At 41.3% G+C, this 20,537-nt stretch overlaps 1 protein-coding gene across 1 annotated transcript in view; it reads right to left on the bottom strand.

The window, feature by feature from the left end:
- The window catches only part of DNAH11 (dynein axonemal heavy chain 11), an 851,888-nt gene that overhangs the window by 411,900 nt on the left and 419,451 nt on the right, over positions 1–20,537 (bottom strand). Inside the window, 1 exon segment of the mRNA XM_053715724.1 lies at positions 11,928–12,076. Within this exon segment, the coding sequence (XP_053571699.1) occupies positions 11,928–12,076 (149 nt within the window).

The following is a 20,537-nucleotide window of genomic DNA, read 5'->3' as shown; positions in this document are numbered from 1 at the left end:
CCCAAGGGAATCCTGCAGATTCACACCAACAGATATACCAAATTATGTGGTAATTTTTCTGGTTACAGGCTTTCAGGCCTGAACAAGAGTATTAATAACAGAATCTGAGAACCCTCGCTTTGATAAGATCAAGCGTTCAATCTCCAAGCAGTCAGCTGGAGTGGGTCGAACGGACCTAGAACAAGAAGGTCTCTCAAAGGTAGCTTCCATGGTGGAGCCGATGACATATTCACCAGATCTGCATACCAAGTCCTGCGTGGCCACGCAGGAGCTATCAAAATCACCGACGCCCTCTCCTGATTGATCCTGGCTACCAGCCTGGGGATGAGAGGAAACGGCGGGAACACATAAGCTAGTTTGAAGGTCCAAGGTGCTACTAGTGCATCCACTAGAGCCGCCTTGGGATCCCTGGATCTGTACCCGTAGTAAGGAACTCTGAAGTTCTGACGAGAGGCCATCAGATCCATGTCTGGAATGCCCCCACGGTTGAGTGACTTGGGCAAAGATTTCCGGATGGAGTTCCCACTCCCCCGGATGCAATGTCTGACGACTCAGAAAATCCGCTTCCCAATTTTCCACTCCTGGGATGTGGATAGCAGACAGGTGGCAGGAGTGAGACTCCGCCCATAGAATGATTTTGGTCACTTCTTCCATCGCTAGGGAACTCCTTGTTCCCCCCTGATGGTTGATGTATGAACTTGGCCCTCGCTAGCTGAGGCCAAGCTTTGAGAGCATTGAATATCGCTCTCAGTTCCAGAATATTTATCGGTAGAAGAGATTCTACCCGAGACCAAAGACCCTGAGCTTTCAGGGATCCCCAGACCGCGCCCCAGCCCATCAGACTGGCGTCGGTCGTGACAATGACCCACTCTGGTCTGCGGAAGGTCATCCCTTGTGACAGGTTGTCCAGGGACAGCCACCAACGGAATGAGTCTCTGGTCCTCTGATTTGCTTGTATCTTCGGAGACAAGTCTGAATAGTCCCCATTCCACTGACTGAGCATGAACAGTTGTAATGGTCTTAGATGAATGCGCACAAAAGGAACTATGTCCATTGCCGCTACCATCAAACCTATCACTTCCATGCACTGCGCTATGGAAGGAAGAGGAACGGAATGAAGTATCCGACAAGAGTCTAGAAGTTTTGTTTTTCTGGCTTCTGTCAGAAAAATCCTCATTTCTAAGGAGTCTATTATAGTTCCCAAGAAGGGAACCCTCGTTGACGGAGATAGAGAACTCTTTTCCACGTTCACATTCCATCCGTGAGATCTGAGAAAGGCCAGGACAATGTCCGTGTGAGCCTTTACTTGAGGAAGGGACGACGCTCGAATCAGAATGTCGTCCAAGTAAGGTACTACAGCAATGCCCCTTGGTCTTAGCACCGCCAGAAGGGACCCTAGTACCTATGAGAAAATCCTAGGAGCAGTGGCTAATCCGAAAGAAAATGCCACGAACTGGAAATGCTTGTCCAGGAATGCAAACCTTAGGAACCGATGATGTTCCTTGTGGATAGGAATATGTAGATACGCATCCTTGAAATCCACCTTGGTCATGAATTGACCTTCCTGGATGGAAGGAAGAAGTGTTCGAATGGTTTCCATCTTGAACGATGGAACCTTGAGAAACTTGTTCAAGATCTTGAGATCTAAGATTGGTCTGAACGTTCCCTCTTTTTTGGGAACTATGAACAGATTGGAGTAGAACTGTGGAACCTCCCCCTTGGAGGAAGCCCCTTGAACTCCAGAGAATAACCTTGGGAGACTATTTCTAGCGCCCAAGGATCCAGAACATCTCTTTCCCAAGCCTGAGTGAAGAGAGAGAGTCTGCCCCCCACCAGATCCGGTCCCGGATCGGGGGCCCGCATTTCATGCTGTCTTGGTAGCAGTGGCAGGTTTCCTGGCCTGCTTTCCTTTGCTCCAGCCTGGCATAGGTCTCCAGGCTGGATTGGCTTGAGAAGTATTACCTTCCTGCTTAGAGGACGTAGCCCTTGGGGCTGATCCGTTTCTGCGAAAGGGACGAAACTTAGGTTTATTTTTGGTCTTGAAAAGACCTATCCTGAGGAAGGGCGTGGCCCTTGCCCCCAGTGATATCAGAGATAATCTCTTTCAAGTCAGGGCCAAAGAGTGTTTTCCCCTTGAAAGGAATGTCAAGCAATTTGTTCTTGGAAGACGCATCCGCTGCCCAAGATTTTAACCAAAGCGCTCTGCGCCACAATAGCAAACCCAGAATTTTTTCGCCGCTAACCTAGCCAATTGCAAGGTGGCGTCTAGGGTGAAAGAATTAGCCAATTTAAGAGCACGAATTCTGTCCATAATCTCCTCATAAGAAGAAGAATTACTAATAATCGCCTTTCCTAGCTCATCAAACTAGAAACACGCGGCTGCAGTGACAGGGACAATGCATGCAATTGGTTGTAGAAGGGAACCTTGCTGAACAAACATCTTTAGCAGACCTTCTAATTTTTTATCCATAGGATCTTGGAAAGCACAACTATCTTCTATGGGTATAGTGGCGCGCTTGTGTAGAGTAGAAACCGCCCCCTCGACCTTGGGGACTGTCTGCCATCAGTCCTTTCTGGGGTCGACTATAGGAAAACAATTTTATAAATATGGGGGAGGTACTAAAGGTATACCGGGCCTGTCCCATTCTTTACTAACAATGTACGCCACCCGCTTGGATATAGGAAAAGCTTCGGGGGGCCCCGGGGCCTCTAAGAACTTTTCCATTTTACATAGTGGTTCTGGAATGGCCAGATAATCACAATCATCCAAATTGGATAACACCTCCTTAAGCAGAGCGCGGAGATGTTCCAACTTAAATTTAAAAGTAATCACATCAGGTTCAGCTTGTTGAGAAATGTTTCCTGAATCTGAAATTTCTCCCTCAGACAAAACCTCCCTGGCCCCCTCAGACTGGTGTAGGGGCCCTTCAGAAACCATATCATCAGCGTTCTCATGCTCTACAGAATTTTCTAAAACAGAGCAGTCGCGCTTTCGCTGATAAGTGGGCATATTGGCTAAAATGTTTTTGATAGAATTATCCATTACAGCCGTTAAATGTTGCATAGTAAGGAGTATTGGCGCACTAGATGTACTAGGGGCCTCCTGTATGGGCAAGACTGGTGTAGACGAAGGAGGGGATGATGCAGTACCATGCTTACTCCCCTCACTTGAGGAATCATCTTGGGCATCATTTTTACTAAATTTTTTTATGACATAAAATACATATAGTTAAATGAGAAGGAACCTTGGTTTCCCCACAGTCAGAACACAATCTATCTGGTAGTTCAGACATGTTAAACAGGCATAAACTTGATAACAAAGCACAAAAAACGTTTTAAAATAAAACCGTTACTGTCACTTTAAATTTTAAACTAAACACACTTTATTATTGCAATTGCGAAAAAGTATGAAGGAATTGTTCAAAATTCACCAAAATTTCACCACAGTGTCTTAAAGCCTTAAAAGTATTGCACACCAAATTTGGAAGCTTTAACCCTTAAAATAACGGAACCGGAGCCGTTTTTATATTTAACCCCTTTACAGACCCTGGAATCTGCTTTGCTGAGACCCAACCAAGCCCAAAGGGGAATACGATACCAAATGATGCCTTCAGAAAGACTTTTCTATGTATCAGAGCTCCACACACATGCAGCTGCATGCCATGCTGTCCTCAAAAACAAGTGCGCCATACCGGCGCGAAAATGAGGCTCTGACTATGATTAGGGAAAGCCCCTAAAGAATAAGGTGTCTAAAACAGTGCCTGCCGATATAATCATATCAAAATACCCAGAATAAATGATTCCTCAAGGCTAAATATGTGTTAATAATGAATCGATTTAGCCCAGAAAAAGTCTACAGTCTTAATAAGCCCTTGTGAAGCCCTTATTTACTATCTTAATAAACATGGCTTACCGGATCCCATAGGGAAAATGACAGCTTCCAGCATTACATCGTCTTGTTAGAATGTGTCATACCTCAAGCAGTAAGAGACTGCACACTGTTCCCCCAACTGAAGTTAATTGCTCTCAACAGTCCTGTGTGGAACAGCCATGGATTTTAGTTACGGTGCTAAAATCATTTTCCTCATACAAACAGAAATCTTCATCTCTTTTCTGTTTCTGAGTAAATAGTACATACCAGCACTATTTTAAAATAACAAACTCTTGATTGAATAATAAAAACTACAGTTAAACACTAAAAAACTCTAAGCCATCTCCGTGGAGATGTTGCCTGTACAACGGCAAAGAGAATGACTGGGGTAGGCGGAGCCTAGGAGGGATCATGTGACCAGCTTTGCTGGGCTCTTTGCCATTTCCTGTTGGGGAAGAGAATATCCCACAAGTAAGGATGACGCCGTGGACCGGACACACCTATGTTGGAGAAATAACATTTGAAACATTTCATGTAAAATTTTAAAGGGACAGTCTACACCTTAGTCATCCTAAAGCCTTACCTTAGATTAATCTGTAAATAGCCACCTGCACCCTTTCTATATCATGCAGCAGAAACAGTAAAACAAAGTTATTTTAAAATAAATATTATTTCTGGCCACTTTAAAATGGCTGCCAAGCTCCACCCACTGATGACATCCCGATCTGGGCTGCATCTAGGCACTCTACTAAATAGCAGTGACAGCCTGTTAAATCCAACTAGTGAGCCTTATGTGATTGGACGCCATATGCAGCCCAGATGGTAATGTCATCAGTTAGCGGAGCTTGGCAGCCATTTCTAAGTGACCAGAGAAACAATATTCATTTGAAAATAACCTTTTTACTGTTCCTGCTGCATGATATAAAAAAGGTGCAGAAGCCTAATTATACCTTAAAGGGACAGTCTACACCAGGATTTTTATTGTTTTAAAAAATAGATAATCCCTATTACCCATTCCCCAGTTTTGCATAACCAACACAGTTATAATAATATACTTTTAACCTCTGTGATTATCTTGTATCTAAGCCTCTGCAAACTGCCCCTTTATTTCAGTTCTTTTGACAGACTTGCAGTTTAGCCAATCACTGTCTGCTCCCAGATAACTTCACGTGCACGAGCACAGTGTGATCTATATGAAATACGTGAACTAACACCCTCTAGTGGTGAAAAACTGTTCAAATGCATTGTGAAAAGAGGTGGCCTTCAAGGTCTAAGAAATTAGCATATAAACCTCCTAGATTAAGCTTTCAACTAAGTTAATACAAGTAACAAAGCAAAATTGGTGATACAAGTAAATTGGAAAATTGTTTAAAATTACATGTTCTATCTGAATCATGAAAGTTTATTTGGGCCTAGACTGTCCCTTTAATCAAATGTAACACTGTTCCCTTTAAGGGTCTTTGTAGTGACTTTTGGTAGGTTCTATATTTTGTTGTGTACATTGTATAATTGTTATAAAATGTATTTAATTTGCAGATTGATATATATCAAGAATGTTAAGACTTGGTTGCGAGCCATCTGTTCTGGTTTAGGAATCTGAATCAGATGTAGTTATTTGTTTTGCCTTAAAGTATTTCCAATGATTTGTTATACACATTGTAGAATATTAAATGCATGGGATATTGCTCCATTTTATTTATCATATTTTTCTCATAGAAACCCCAACTGGTTCTTAAGAACATACCCATTCAAATGGACTAAACATGCAATAGCAGTGATGATTTCAATGAAAGCTATCTTAATGTTAAGGATAAACTAAAATTTCCAGTACATTTGCAAATTGTATTGTGATGAGAGCAGGATGTGATGTCACTAGTTTGTGGGCGGGGCTTAGGTCCGGTGTCTGTGTCGCAGTTAGTTTAGTACAATCAACCTGACTAGATGTGTATTGTTATGCTCTGCAATAAAATAGAGTTGTACCATCATTGCTGTGTCCTGCATATGTCCTGCATCTCATGACATGGTGTCAGAAGTTCTGGACTGCGCTTCTGTTCCTGATCGATTGCAATGTCAAAGTTTACCCCACCTGAGCCTTTTGACTTTTCTCAGCCTGCAGCTTGGCCCACATGGCGTCAGCGGTTTCAGCGCTTCAGGATTGCTTCCAAACTGAACAAGGAGAGTGGTGAAGTACAAGTCAATTCTCTTTTATACTCTATGGGGAAAGATGTGGAGCCAGTGTTCAATGCTTTTATTTTCCAAGAAGGGGAAGAATTTAACTTTGATATAGTTATGGATAAACTCAGTGCCCACTTTGTGCCCAAAAGAAATGTGATTCATGAGAGAGCTTGTTTTCACAAACGTAATCAGCGTGTGGGAGAATCTGTGGAGTCATTTGTGCGCAGCCTGTATGAATTAGCTGAATTCTGTGAGTTTGGTGTTGCTAAAGAAGAGCAAATCAGAGACAGAATAGTTATTGGAATTGCAGATGCTGAAGTCTCCCTGAAGCTGCAGTTAGAGCCTGATTTAACGTTAGACGGGGCTATTAGGATGGCCCGCCAGAGTGAACTGGTGAAAAAGCAAAGTGCTGATCTGAGGTCTGAGAGTATTGTGGATGAAGTGCAACAGTCTAGGAAAACTGCTAGTGAAAGGCACAGTGTGAGCGGTAGATCTAAAGTACTGGAAAGGCCTAGAAGTGGATGGGCGCAATATGGGCGATGCACACGATGCTACCGGGCTCATGATCAGAGTGCTATAAGCCCAGCCAGAGATAGAAGGTGCAGAAAATGCAACAGAATAGGCCATTTTGAAGTGGTGTGTAAAACTGAATACATTAAGGAGATGCAGGTGGACAGTGACCAGGAGGATCACAAATTTCAAAAAACTCCAGCCACCATGATAGTTAAAAGACCTTTATTTTCTTATCCTGGGTCCAAACATACAACGTTTCAAGCCAATATGGCTCTTAGTCATGTACATGTACATATTGGCTTGAAACGTTGTATGTTTGGACCCAGGATAAGAAAATAAAGGTCTTTTAACTATCATGGTGGCTGGAGTTTTTTGAAATTTGTGATTGTGCTGAGGACTTGGCAAGTCTGTTGCTCCGTGCCCCACAAGAGAAGATTCAGGTGTGCTGTTTTCCACTTTTTTGAATTTGCTACAGTGACCAGGAGGGTCAGGAAGTGTCTTTTGTGGGGTCTGTTGTGGAACGGACAAGCTCAGAGGAAGATTGGAAAGTTACTTTTACTGTAATGGGAGCCAAAGTTGATTTTAAGATTGACAAAGGAGCAGATATCACTGTAATGTCTTTTGCTGAATTTATGAAACTGCCTCGACAGCCCCAGCTGGCGAAGGTTACTACAAATGTCCATAGTCCTGGTGGCCGCATTGATTGTGTTTGGAAATTTCTTGCCAGCTGTGAGTACAAGCAAAGGAAGTTTGCCATGTGGGTGCATGTGATCCGAGGTCAGTGTGTTAACAGTTTATTGAGCAGAAAAGCAGCCTGTGACTTGGGCCTCGTGGCCAGAGTGAATGAGATTTCCGAAGACATGTTTGGCGAGTTGGGCCTACTGAACTGCAAACCTGTCCGTATAGCACTTAAAAGTGAAGCAGTCCCATACAGTATTTCTACCCCTCGTAGAATCCCGTTCCCGCTCATGCCTCAAGTGGAGAAAGAGCTTATGCGCATGAAGTCTATGGGGGTTATTGAAGAGGTTGTTGAAGCGACTGATTGGTGTGCCCCCATTGTTCCAGTTGCAAAGAAAAACGGAAAGGTGCGCATCTGTGTGGACCTGAAAAGGTTGAATGAAGCAGTAAAGAGAGAGAGATTTGTGCTGCCGACATTAGAAGATATAGCTCCAAAGTTGGCTGGGGCGAAGTTCTTTTCCATATTAGACGCTTCTAGCGGCTTTTGGCAGATCCCCCTGGATCGAAAGTGCCGCAAACTGACTACCTTTATCACACCGGTAGGTCGGTTCTGCTTCTGCAGACTCTCCTTTGGGATATCCTCCGCTCCTGAAATCTTTCAATGGGAAATGAGTTCTCTCCTGAGTGACCACATGGGCACAGCGGTCGTCATGGACGACATTCTAGTGTATGGGTCTACAGTGGAGGAGCATGATCAGCGTTTAAGTTGTGTGCTACAGGCTATCAAAGACTCTGGGCTGAAGCTGAATAAAGAAAAATGTCATTTTAGGAAAACTGAATTATGCTACTTTGGGCATATCATCAACGGGGATGGCATCAAGCCAGACCCCGAGAAAATTTGTGCTATTGAACAGATGAAAAGCCCTTTGGATGTACATGAGCTGAGACAGATAGTGGGCCTTGTAAACTACGTGGGCAAGTTTCTTCCAGATTTATCAACAGTCTTACACCCTGTCACAGAGTTGCTTAAGAAAGAGGTTGCCTGGGTCTGGGGACCTTCACAAGAAAAAGCTTTTCTGCATGCCAAGTCCCTGCTGGGGTCTGCCCCAGTGCTGGGGTTCTACGACCCTTCAAAAAAGACTGTGGTTAGTGCCGATGCAAGCAGTTATGGGTTGGGGGCTGCACTCCTGCAGCTGAATGACAACAAACTACAGCCTATTGCCTACTGTTCCCACACACTGACGGCTGCGGAGTCAAAATACGCCCAAATTGAGAAAGAGTGCCTGGCTGCAGTTTGGGCCTGTGAGCGCTTTCAGCGTTATCTAGTGGGTTTGGAAAAATTTAGTCTGGAAACTGACCACAAACCGCTAGTCCCTCTAATCAATTCTTATGACATTGACAAAACACCTTTGAGATGCCAGAGACTTTTAATGAGACTGCTCAGGTTCAATGTTCAGGCAGTGCATGTGCCGGGGAAACAACTGGTTGTGGCAGATACACTATCCAGGCTCCCGCTGGCTGCTGCTGAAGAATCCTCCACGGAATCGGATGTGAAAGTGTATGTTGATTCAGTTCTGGCCTCTAAGTCCATTTCTTCAAGGAAACTGGAAGAGATAAAGAAAGAGACATATTTGGACACAGATCTGCAAGAAGTTATAAGGTACATAAAAGAAGGCTGGCCCGAGAGCCGGGCAGCCTGGATGTCTTTAAATGCTTACCAGCCAGAGAGGTCGCAGTTCACGGAGCTGGAGGGGTTGGTGCTGTTCCAAGACCGCATTGTAATTCCTGTCAGTATGAGGAAGGAGATGTTAAACAGGATTCATGATGGCCACTTAGGCATTACAAAGTGCAGAGAAAGGGCAGCTACAGCCGTGTGGTGGCCTGGGATCAGCTCCGACATTGCAAATCACGTTTCTAAATGTGCCTTTTGCAGGGAATGCCGGCCTACTCAGAGAAGGGAGCCATTGATTTCTACTCCGCTGCCTGCGGGGCCGTGGCAGAAAATAGCTGCTGATTTGTGTGAACTGCACGGGAAAAAGTTTCTTGTTGTGATCGACTACTATTCCAGGTATTTGGAAATTGCACCCCTGAATGATATCACAAGTCAGGCCGTTATCATTCGCCTGAAGAGCTTGTTCGCCCGCTGGGGCATTCCAATGGAGCTGGTGAGTGATAATGGTATGCAGTTCGCTTCTACAGAGTTCAGTGCTTTCAGCAGGGAATATGATTCTGTACATTCCACGTCAAGTCCACATTATCCGCAGGCCAACGGAATGGCTGAAAGGGCAGTTCAAACAACAAAATTCATTCTAAAGCAATCTGAGCCGTACCTAGCCCTCTTGTCATACAGGGCGACGCCCATTCAAGCCACCGGGTTTAGCCCGGCACAGCTGATGCTAGGACGCCAGATTTGCACCACTTTACCCTCAGTTGGTGTCTTCAAGCCGCCTGGATGATGAGAAGAAATGGAAGACGCCTGCTACGGTAGTGGGCCGCTCTCCAGAACCAAGGTCTTACACAGTCCTTACAGAGGGAGGGACGGTTACACGCTGTAACCGAAGACATCTTCAGCCTGTACCTGAGAGTCTGGAACCGGATACCTCAGTACCACCGCCGGTGGGATCCCCTGTTCTAAGAGAGGTGCCTTCCCCTCAGCAAGATCAAAGCGGGGATATATCTTTGCCTCCAGCAGACTCTTGTTCACCATCTTCTGTATCAGAGGACAGTTCATGCAAAGTTACATCAAGCGGAAGAATGGTGAAACTTCCGGCCCGATACAGGGACTGACTTTAGCTAGAAAAGTGACCGGAAGTATGGGCAGAATAATCCCATGGTCACTGTGGACTAGGGTAGTCTACCCCGATGTCCAAGTCAGGATGTAATTTATTTGTTCATGTTTTCTAATCTATCTGTTTTTATAATGTTCAAAAACAAAAATGTTGTTGTATACCCTGTTGGTGTACCTTGTTATTTATTATATGCAAATGTATGCTTTGCCTTTGAAAAAGGGGAAGATGTGATGAGAGCAGGATGTGATGTCACTAGTTTGTGGGCGGTGCTTAGGTCCGGTGTCTGTGTCGCAGTTAGTTTAGTACAATCAACCTGACTAGATGTGTATTGTTATGCTCTGCAATAAAATAGAGTTGTACCATCATTGCTGTGTCCTGCATATGTCCTGCATCTCATGACATGTATAACAAGCCACTGGGAACACATGGGGGGGGGGGGGGGTACAGTACATTGTCTCTTTAACTTCTCTTTAACCTCAAAAGTGTTAATTATTTAGCCAAAGTTGCACCTCCCAGATTAGGATATGGCCAGGGATTGGATAGTATCAAAGTTAAAGGGATATGAAACCCATAATTTTTCCTTCATGATTCAGATAGAATATATAAGTTTAAACAATTTTACAATTTGCGTCTAATCTGCTTTATTCTTTTGGTATCTTTTGTTAAAAAGCATACCTAGGTAGGCTCAGGAGCTGGGAGCTAGCTGCTGATTTGTGGCTGCACATATATGGCTGTTAGCATTGCCTTACCAATGTGTTTAATTAGCACCCAGTAGTGCATTGTTTCTCCTTCTATAAAGGATACCAAGAGAATGAAGCAAAATGTATGATAGAAGTATATTGGAAAGTTGTTTAAATTGTATGCTTTATTTGAATCACGTAAGAAATATATTGGGTTTCATGGCCCTTTAAGTTCACACAATACGCACAAAACAAAAAATGCACTGATTAGATCTCATATTTAATTGCTCCAAAGTAATTGCTCCAAAAAAGACCATAAATTATACAACAAATAAGATCACTTTAACAGCCTCATGAATGCCACATATATTATATGGAGATGCTTAGTTATATTTGTGCCATCTTTTGTTCACAAAACAATAGTAACATTTTCTTTTTGTGGTCACATAATGACATGTTTCGCTCTATTTGGCCTTTACTGCAGAAGAATTCACTGCTTTTTGATAAATATTTGTTCATTTTCATATTGAACAAACCAACAACCCACTATTTCTCAGCGTGAAAGCTAAGAAACGCATTGCTGCTATGTTTTTATAACACATTTTTATCATTTGATATATCCCACTTGCATCCTGGCTTAGTTGGATGCACCTGTTGGCGTTTTGTGGCTATTACTAAAAGTGGGTTGTTAGTTGTTCTTTTGAGCTCTCTGCTTCCAGCCCTAAGACCATCTGTTGCAATATTTGGTGATGTCACATGCCAGGTTTGAGGCAGACGCTGAGATGGAGGAAGGCGTCTTACTGTTTATCCGGTTCCTACATTGATGGGGATGAGTTTAACTGGAAACCTTTAACTCTCTAGCCTGCTCCATGAGTGTATTGTAGCCTTCCTTCTTATGCTCTTATCCTAATGTTATTACCCTATGAGGAACCTCTTGTTCCTTCACAATTTCATACTTGCAGGTTGAGGCAAATTAAAATACCATTTCTTTGCCATACATATACAAAACATTGATACATTTCCCCTTATGTTTGTTTGCATGCTTACATTTGCTCACCAGCTGTATCCTCATCATCCTAACCTAGAGTTTGCTTTTTTAACACATTTGCAGATTAGATTGTCCCTTTAATTGGTAGTTAGAACTCTTTCTTGAAATATGCCCGATCTAAAGGATATCCTCAACCATATATATTTACTGAATATTTTATTAAAATAACTTACGGGTTCCAGCCAAGATCCTGTGGATTAACATAGAGAATTCCAGCTCTAGAAACAGTAGCAGGGGTTGCAGTTTTTAAATGATGAATCTCAAAAACAAGACGCATGGTTGGAGTCAGTGGAATTCTTTCATTACTAGCAAGGGTCAAGACCTTAATCCAAAGAATACAAAACAAGAGGTAAACATTACGAATACAATATTATAAATTAATAACATAACATAAATTAGGTATAATAAAACGTGAAAAGTGAAACTAACCTGACAATACAACCGTAGTCTCCTACAATGCAAGAATAAGACAATGAACTAAATCATATATTATACCTTTGGTTTTCAAATTGTGGGGTGCGCCTCCCCAGAGGGGCACTAGAGCAGTTTAGTGGAGGAGCGGGAGTGGGAGCAGTAATTAGCTTTTTCTTATTGTTTTAATTGAAACATTTTTTGTTTTGTTTTTAATTCCCCCAGAGCAGCAAACCTGGAGACATAGTAGCGCACTACTTAGGCGCTGTGGCGGATAAGATAATAGGGCGTCATTAGGAAGTCTAGGGCTAGTGGAGCCTCAGGAAATTCTCATCAAGCACTGACCTACCTCACTGTTACCATGTGAGTGTTTCATACCCCGGTGGGAGTCTTTCTTTACTGGACAGAGCATCTCCGCTCACTATGGCTGAAGGTGCTTCAGCGATAACTGAATGGGACCGACTGGAGTCTGCAAGCATCAGCAGTCTCAGGTATCTCAGTGATTGGTAGCTACAGAGATCAAGTAGCCAGGGTGAGCAGGACAGAGATGCAGGAACCATCAAGTGGCAGCAGCAATCTGAATGTAACTTCCCTCTGTGGGCTACTAATGAGCAACTGAGAGATGCAAGTTTTATTGACACATAACTGTGTGACTAGACTGCCAGTGAGCGTGATTCCTGGGTGAGTGACTGAGAATGTTGCATATATTTAGAGGAAATAATTCCCTTTATGAAGGGGAATTAGTAGTGGGAACAGGTTTAGGCTCTCAAAGGAATTCCCTAAAGGGTAAGCCTGTGTATCTCTGGAGGGCAGTGCCTGGATACCGGTATATATGTGAATAATAATAAATAGAAAAACAGAGTTATCATATGGCACACTTGGATTGAGAGCCTAAATTAACATATCATAGGCTAGCACAAAGGGTAATAATAATTAAAATATAACCTTTATTGATTAGACCATTAAAATAAAAGAAGGGGAGATAATATTTAAAATAGGGTGTAATTGTAGCTAATAAAGTATGATGATGACCATTTAATAGATAGTGTTTCTTGCCCTTATCCAATCATGTGAATAGTGTTAGTGATTTGCGTGAAAACACCATGTATCGCAATACATTTATAACGTCTTATTGTTAGGGTAATTTCACTTTAGGACCTGAGTGAGATAACACCACTATATATTTCATATAAATAAGCTACAATTTATCCCTACAAATATGACAAAATATGTCACAGGTTAAATAAGTCTGATTAAAAAGAGGGTCAGTCCCACCAGAAAAGGACCACCCTATATTTACAGAATCTAAACTGACTTCTTTTGAGAGAAAAAGTGGAAAAAATGTTTTTTTCCAAAAGTTTCTTTTAAATTAAGACTTATATGGTCTATGGTTAAATATGGATTATCCCGGGTACAAAGCAGGTTTTTATCCAAATAATGTGGTTTCGAATATAAACATATCATCTAGCACTGATAACATATAACAGTGCATTTAGCAACAAAAGTCACTATTATAGCAGAACCACTATTATTCACTGCTATGATAGTATAAGTACCCCCGGATTTATATAGTTTATTGTTAAATATAGATAATACCGGGTACAGAGCAGGTTTTTACCCAAATAATGTAGTTTTGAACATAACCATATTCACTAGCACTGATAACATATAACAGTGCATGGAGCACAAAATATAGCCACAATTTTAGCGAAACCACTATTATTCACTACTATTGTAGGCTAAGTACCCCCGGTTTTAAAATTAGTCTATAAGTTTTAACAAAAGAGCGGATGCCATTAAAGGCCAACAAATTATTAGCTACCCAGCTAACGCCAGTGCGAACGCCTGACATGCGTTTCGCCAACTGCTTTGTCAAAGGCCTTGACAAAGCAGTTGGCAAAACGCGCATCAGGCGTTCGCACTGCTTCTTTTAAGACACTTGTGTAATAGAAAACGTTATGGGTAGCTAATAATTTGTTGGCCTTTAATGGCATCGGCTCTTTTGTTAAAACTTATAGACTAATTTTAAAACCATTTCACCAAAGCGAGGTCCACTGTGTAAGACTTTGAAAACCCTTATATTATACTGTTTGTATGTTTATATATATATATATATATATGTTGTGTTAGAAGAGATAGGGATGATTCAGCGCTAGGTGTCCCCCCCGAGAAGAATATAAATTTTTAATGTGGATGAATGAACTGGCTGCCCTTATACCTGAAATATGGGCAATTGCAGGGTCCCCACCCTGCACTGTCCTATTTCAAATTATAGAGAAAACTATTGGTAGGAAGAGTGGTATTAAGGCGCACTGTTCATAAAATTAGTAACCAATATATTATTAATAGTGGTGACAGAGTAGTAAGTGTAGTGTCAAATTGATAATATTTTAATAATGATTATTCTATATAGTATATCTAGTGCAAGTATTTATACCAGCGACGTATGAATGAGTTATATCAAAACATATATTTGCAAATGATATGTATGTGAGTAGAATGGTGTACCAATCAGGTGAATAAGATATCCTGAAAAGAAAAAATGATTTTCCTTTTTTTTATAGTTAAAAGTACTAGTAGTTAATTTAGTTATGACATCAATTAAATACACAAAATTCACAGGTGTTTATAGTCCCAAAGTCCAAGTGGATTATGTAGAATAAGTGATAGTATTCAGTCTAATCCTTATGCTGTGAATAAATGCTTACTTACTAGATGTAACCTCAATCCTATGAGGTAAGTGGGAAGCGTCTTCAGTAAAACAGTTGTCCCTCAGCAATCTGGAAACGCTGCTTCTCTGCCTCCTTGGTGTTGTTAGAAACAATGCTTTCCTGCTTCCTTAGTATGGTAGAGATTTCTTTCTCCCTCCTCCTAGTATGCTTGATTTTTCACTCAGCTCCCAGTAATCCGTGATGAGGAATACATAGATAAGGGAACAAAAATATGGAAAGGATAGTGCAAAACTGTTGTACAAGTTTAAAACATATATTTATTTCATATGTAAAAAAATGCTCACATTCTTCCACCTCAATCCAATATGAGGTATCAGTTAAGTGTAGTAATGCATTATAACAAGTACAAAGTTCCAAGGTGAATAGTCAGAAATGCAGGAAATGCAGGAAAACGGCATACAAGCAGTTTATAAAATACAGTTCATAATATTTTTGTTCAAATCTCTCCTTAGGAGAGATTTGAACAAAAATATTATGAACTGTATTGTATGCCGTTTTCCTGCATTTCCTTTTGTATGAATAATAGTGGTTCTGCTTGTATGCCGTTTTCCTGCATTTCCTGCATTTCTGACTATTCACCTTGGAACTTTGTACTTGTTATAATGCATTACTACGCCTAACTGATACCTCATATTGGATTGAGGTAGAAGAATGTGAGCATTTTTTACATATGAAATAAATATATGTTTTAAACTTGTACAACAGTGTTGCACTATCCTTTCCATATTTTTGTTCCCTTATCTATGTATTCCTCATCACGGATTACTGGGAGCTGAGTGAAAAATCAAGCATACTAGGAGGAGGGAGAAAGAAATCTCTACCATACTAAGGAAGCAGGAAAGCATTGTTTCTAACAACACCAAGGAGGCAGAGAAGCAGCGTTTCCAGATTGCTGAGGGACAACTGTTTTACTGAAGACGCTTCCCACTTACCTCATAGGATTGAGGTTACATCTAGTAAGTGGGCATTTATTCACAGCATAAGGATTAGACTGAATACTATCACTTATTCTACATAATCCACTTGGACTTTGGGACTATAAACACCTGTGAATTTTGTGTATTTTATTGATGTCATAACTAAGTTAACTACTAGTACTTTTAACTATAAAAAAAAGGAAAATCATTTTTTCTTTTCAGGATATCTTATTCACCTGATTGGTACACCATTCTACTCAAATACATATCATTTGCAAATATATGTTTTGATATAACTCATTCAAACGTCGCTGGTATAAATACTTGCACTAGATATACTATATAGAATAATCATTATTAAAATATTATCAATTTGACACTACACTTACTACTCTGTCACCACTATTAATAATATATTGGTTACTAATTTTATGAACAGTGCGCCTTAATACCACTCTTCCTACCAATATATATATATATATATATATATATAAATAAATAAATAAATAAATAAATAAATAAATAAATAATCAGGATCCACACCTTCATCAACTCCCGGTGTGACCTTCAAAAATAATGTAACATAGAAGAACGGAAGGCACTAACCGTTTTCAGTAATGAATTTATTTAAACGGTTAACGTTTTTGGGGTGTCCCCTGTCCTCAGACCACTTGAAAAACAAACAATGTGACTCACCATTTATCGCCTACTCCCTCCACTATGCACAAACATCGGCAAACTCTGCAGCATCCATGAAGCACAACTGCGCATACGCGAATGGTCCTACAGAGAGCCAAATAGGACAAGTCTAAAAAGCAAAGTGTATATACTGTACATAGTGACTTATCCAGCTAAAAATAGAGATATACAGGTGATAACCCATCATATTCTCATAATTATTATGACATACTGCACACACTGTCCTCCCTCAGGGATGTAGATACACACCAATCATAATTGTAATACGTTATTCCTAGAAGTATGTTATGCCCCATCAGTGCCATCAACCAAGGAGCACTCAGTCTTTTGACCATTTGGCAATACCTGCCCTAGTGTTATAACCTATATGGCGAGACCCTAACTATAATAACATAATGTAAATCCTATATTCCACAGACTAGTGGTAATACTATACCCAAAATTCTGAAACACATATCAATAGTATACTGTATAATTGGCAGATTTACAAGCAATCCTCTACCTCCCACTTAACAAACAGAAGGATAAACAATACTAGAGATAGTAATTGTATGGGATACTTATACACAGGACCCTAATCCTACTACAAAAAGCAGTGATAATCTAAATGTACATTAAGTCCCTTTGGATACATTGTATCCAAAATTAAAAATCCACTGGGACTCTTTTTGTAGTAGGCGTTTGGCCCTGTCACCTCCTCTAGAGCTTCTGGGGATATGGTCAATAGTAATATTTCTCAAATCAGAGACCCCATGTCTGCTGATGCAAAAATACCTAGCCACCGGTTGGACAGAATCCCCAACCTTGATGGCCTTGCGTATGGCCGACCGGTGGTTAGCCATTCTCTTCCTCAGGTCATCCTGGGTCTTCTCTACATAAAACCTGCCACAAGGACAGTGAAGCAGGTACACGATAAATGTAGTTGTGCAGGTGACTCTATGCTGTATGTAAAACTTTTTGTTGGACCAAGGATGTGTAAAGACATTACTCTGTGTTAAGCCAACCACAGGTAATGCATCCACTGCACCGGAAGCAACCCTTTTTGGTGGTACTTAACCACGTAGTTGGAATATAGCGGTCGCTATTGTCCGGTCTTAATGGATATCCTTCAAGGATCTTCCTCTCTTGAATCCCACATAGGTGTTTCCATTGTGGCAAATGGCAGTGACTTGTCACTATATAGAATGTCCAATGTTCCTCAAGGTTTTGGAGAACTCCAATTTTCTCAGGGAAAATGTAGTGGTGAAGATATTTTCTGGGTCGTTACTCCTGCACCAGCCTTCAGCAGGGTTTGTTCCTGGGTCATAGATGCTGATTCAGACGATGCTTGTCTTAACTGAGTAGACCCATATCCCCGTTGTTCAAACTTGTTATACATAGCCACCAGTTGGCGTTCTTTTGTTCACTTCATTGGTATTATTTCGGACCACAACATTTGAATTGTGACCTAGGCAAGTCTTTCTAGGATGGTGGGCACGCTAGTAACAATCCAACAACGAATTCCGATCTGCATTGCTAAGAAGGAGTTTATCCGCAATAATCTCCAACAGAGAAGAGCGACAGGCTTTAAAGAATTTACAGAATAACAAGATTTGGTGATCCTGGAAGCGGACAAAGGTGGGGCCCCTGGTGCTTTAAGACTACTGTAATTATAGGCAAGAGATTTTAACACAGCTATCTGATGTGAACACTTACAGACGTTATACCAGGCGATCCCACTAAAGACTTTAAAACAAAGATTAATATGTATTTACAGTGTCTTCTACAACAAGACATTATCTCTAAATCTCTGAAGGAGTATTTGCAGGTGGACCATCCTGTAGAACCAGTGATTTACCACCTTACCGAAGGTGAACAAGAAACCCCACATTGCCCCCCGGGGCAGACCGATTGTTTCGGCATGGGGTCTATTCTACAACCTCTGGCGAAATTTTGTGGACACGATATTACAACCACTGGTTCGAAACACTTCCTCATTTCTTTTGGATTCGATAGAATTGATTAAGCTACTACAAAACTTCGGCAGAAACTATATGGGGCCAATGATATTCTGGCCATGCTGGATGTGACCAGCTTATACACCATTATCCCTCATACTCAGGGGATGGCAGCCGTGTCTAACCACCTCCTAAAATACCCCTATGTGGGTCCCCTGATTGATGTGATCCTTGAGCTACTGGACCTGTGTTTAAGATGTTATTATTTCAAATTTGAAAAATAATTTTTCTTACAAACATCAGGGGATGGTGATGTGGTTCAAAGTGTGCCCCATCATATGCAAATCTTTTTATGGCACAGTTTGAAAACAGAAGAAACTGATCTATTCAGGGACACCAGAGTGAAACTATACAGGAGGTATATAGACGATCTGTTTGTAATATGGGGAGGTAACCCCAGAAGAACTCTCATTGTGGTTCGCACAGTCCTTAATAATGTAAATCCACAAGTATGGTTCAAGCTAGTCTCCAATACCAAGAGTATTGATTTCCTGGATCTAAGGATCTATAAGGATGGGATGAAATTATGCACCACTTTGTTCAGAAGGAGACTGACCTGAATTTGTTGTTGGATGTTACTAGCTGCACCCATCCTAGCTTAAAGAAAGCCTTGGCCTAAGGTCACAATTCAAACGTGTGGTCCGAAATAATACAGATGAAGTGAACAATGAACGCCAACTGGAGGCTATTGTATAACAAGTTTGAACAACGGGGATATGGGTCTACTCAGTTAAGACAAGCATTGTCTGAATCAGCATATATGACCCAGGAACAAGCCCTGCTGAAGGCTGGTGCAGGAGCAACGACCCAGAAAATGATCTTCACCACTACATTTTCCCCTGAGAAATTGGAGTTCTCCAAAACCTTGAGGGAACATTGGGACATTCCATCTAGTGACAAGTCACTGCCATTTGCCACAATGGAAACACCTATGGTGGGATTCAAGAGTGAAGATCCTTGAAGGATATCCTATTAAGACCGGACAATAGCGACAGCCATATGCCAACTACGTGTTTAAGTACCACCAAAAAGGTTGCTTCCGGTGCAGTGGATGCATTACCTGTGGTGGTGAGTAATGTCTTTACACATCCTTGGTCCAACAAAGTTTTACATACAGCATAGAGTCACCTGCACAACTACATTATCGTGTACCTGCTTCACAGTCCTTGTGGCAGGTTTTATGTAGTGAAGACCCAGGATGACCTGAGGACAAGAATGGCTAACCACCTGGTCGGTCATACGTAAGGCCATCAAGGTTGGGGATTCTGACCAACCGGTGGCTAGGCATTTTTGCATCAGCAGACATGGGGTCTCTGATTTGAGATATATTATTATTGACCATATCCCCAGGAACTCTAGAGGAGGTGACAGGGGCCAAACGCCTACTACAAAGAGAGTCCCAGTGGATTTTTTAACTTGGATACGATGCAATACAAAGGGACTTAATGTACATTTAGATTATCACTGCTTTTTGTAGTAGGATTAGGGTCCTGTATATAAGTATCCCATACAAGCAGTCAGGATGCCAGAAAGGATAGTGTACTATTACTATCTCTAGTATTGTTTAGCCTTCTGGTTGTTAAGTGGGAGGTAGAGGATTGCTTGTAAATCTGCCAATTATACCGTATACTATTGTTATACGTTTCAGAATTTTGGGTATAGTATTACCACTAGTCTGTGGAATATAAGATTTAAATTATATGTTATTATAGTGAGGGTCTCGCCATATAGGTTATAACACTAGGGCAGGTATTGCCAAACGGTCAAAAGACTGAGTGCTCCTTGGTTGATGGCACTGATGGGGCATAACATATTACAATTATGATTGGTGTGTATCTACATCCCTGAGGGAGGAAAGTGTGTGCAGTATAACATAACTATGAGAATAGGATGGGTTATCTATCACCTATATATCTCTATTTTTAGCTGGATAAGTCATGAGATTACGAGTTTTGCGGAGCTAACACTCCTTTTTTTTCTAGCGCTTACAACAACGCTGGTATTACGAGTTTTCTGAATGGGTGCGT

Source organism: Bombina bombina, chromosome 5, assembly GCF_027579735.1.
Source record: "Bombina bombina isolate aBomBom1 chromosome 5, aBomBom1.pri, whole genome shotgun sequence".
In the NCBI taxonomy this organism is placed as follows: domain Eukaryota; kingdom Metazoa; phylum Chordata; class Amphibia; order Anura; family Bombinatoridae; genus Bombina; species Bombina bombina.
This window is presented reverse-complemented; position numbering and strand designations above follow the sequence as displayed.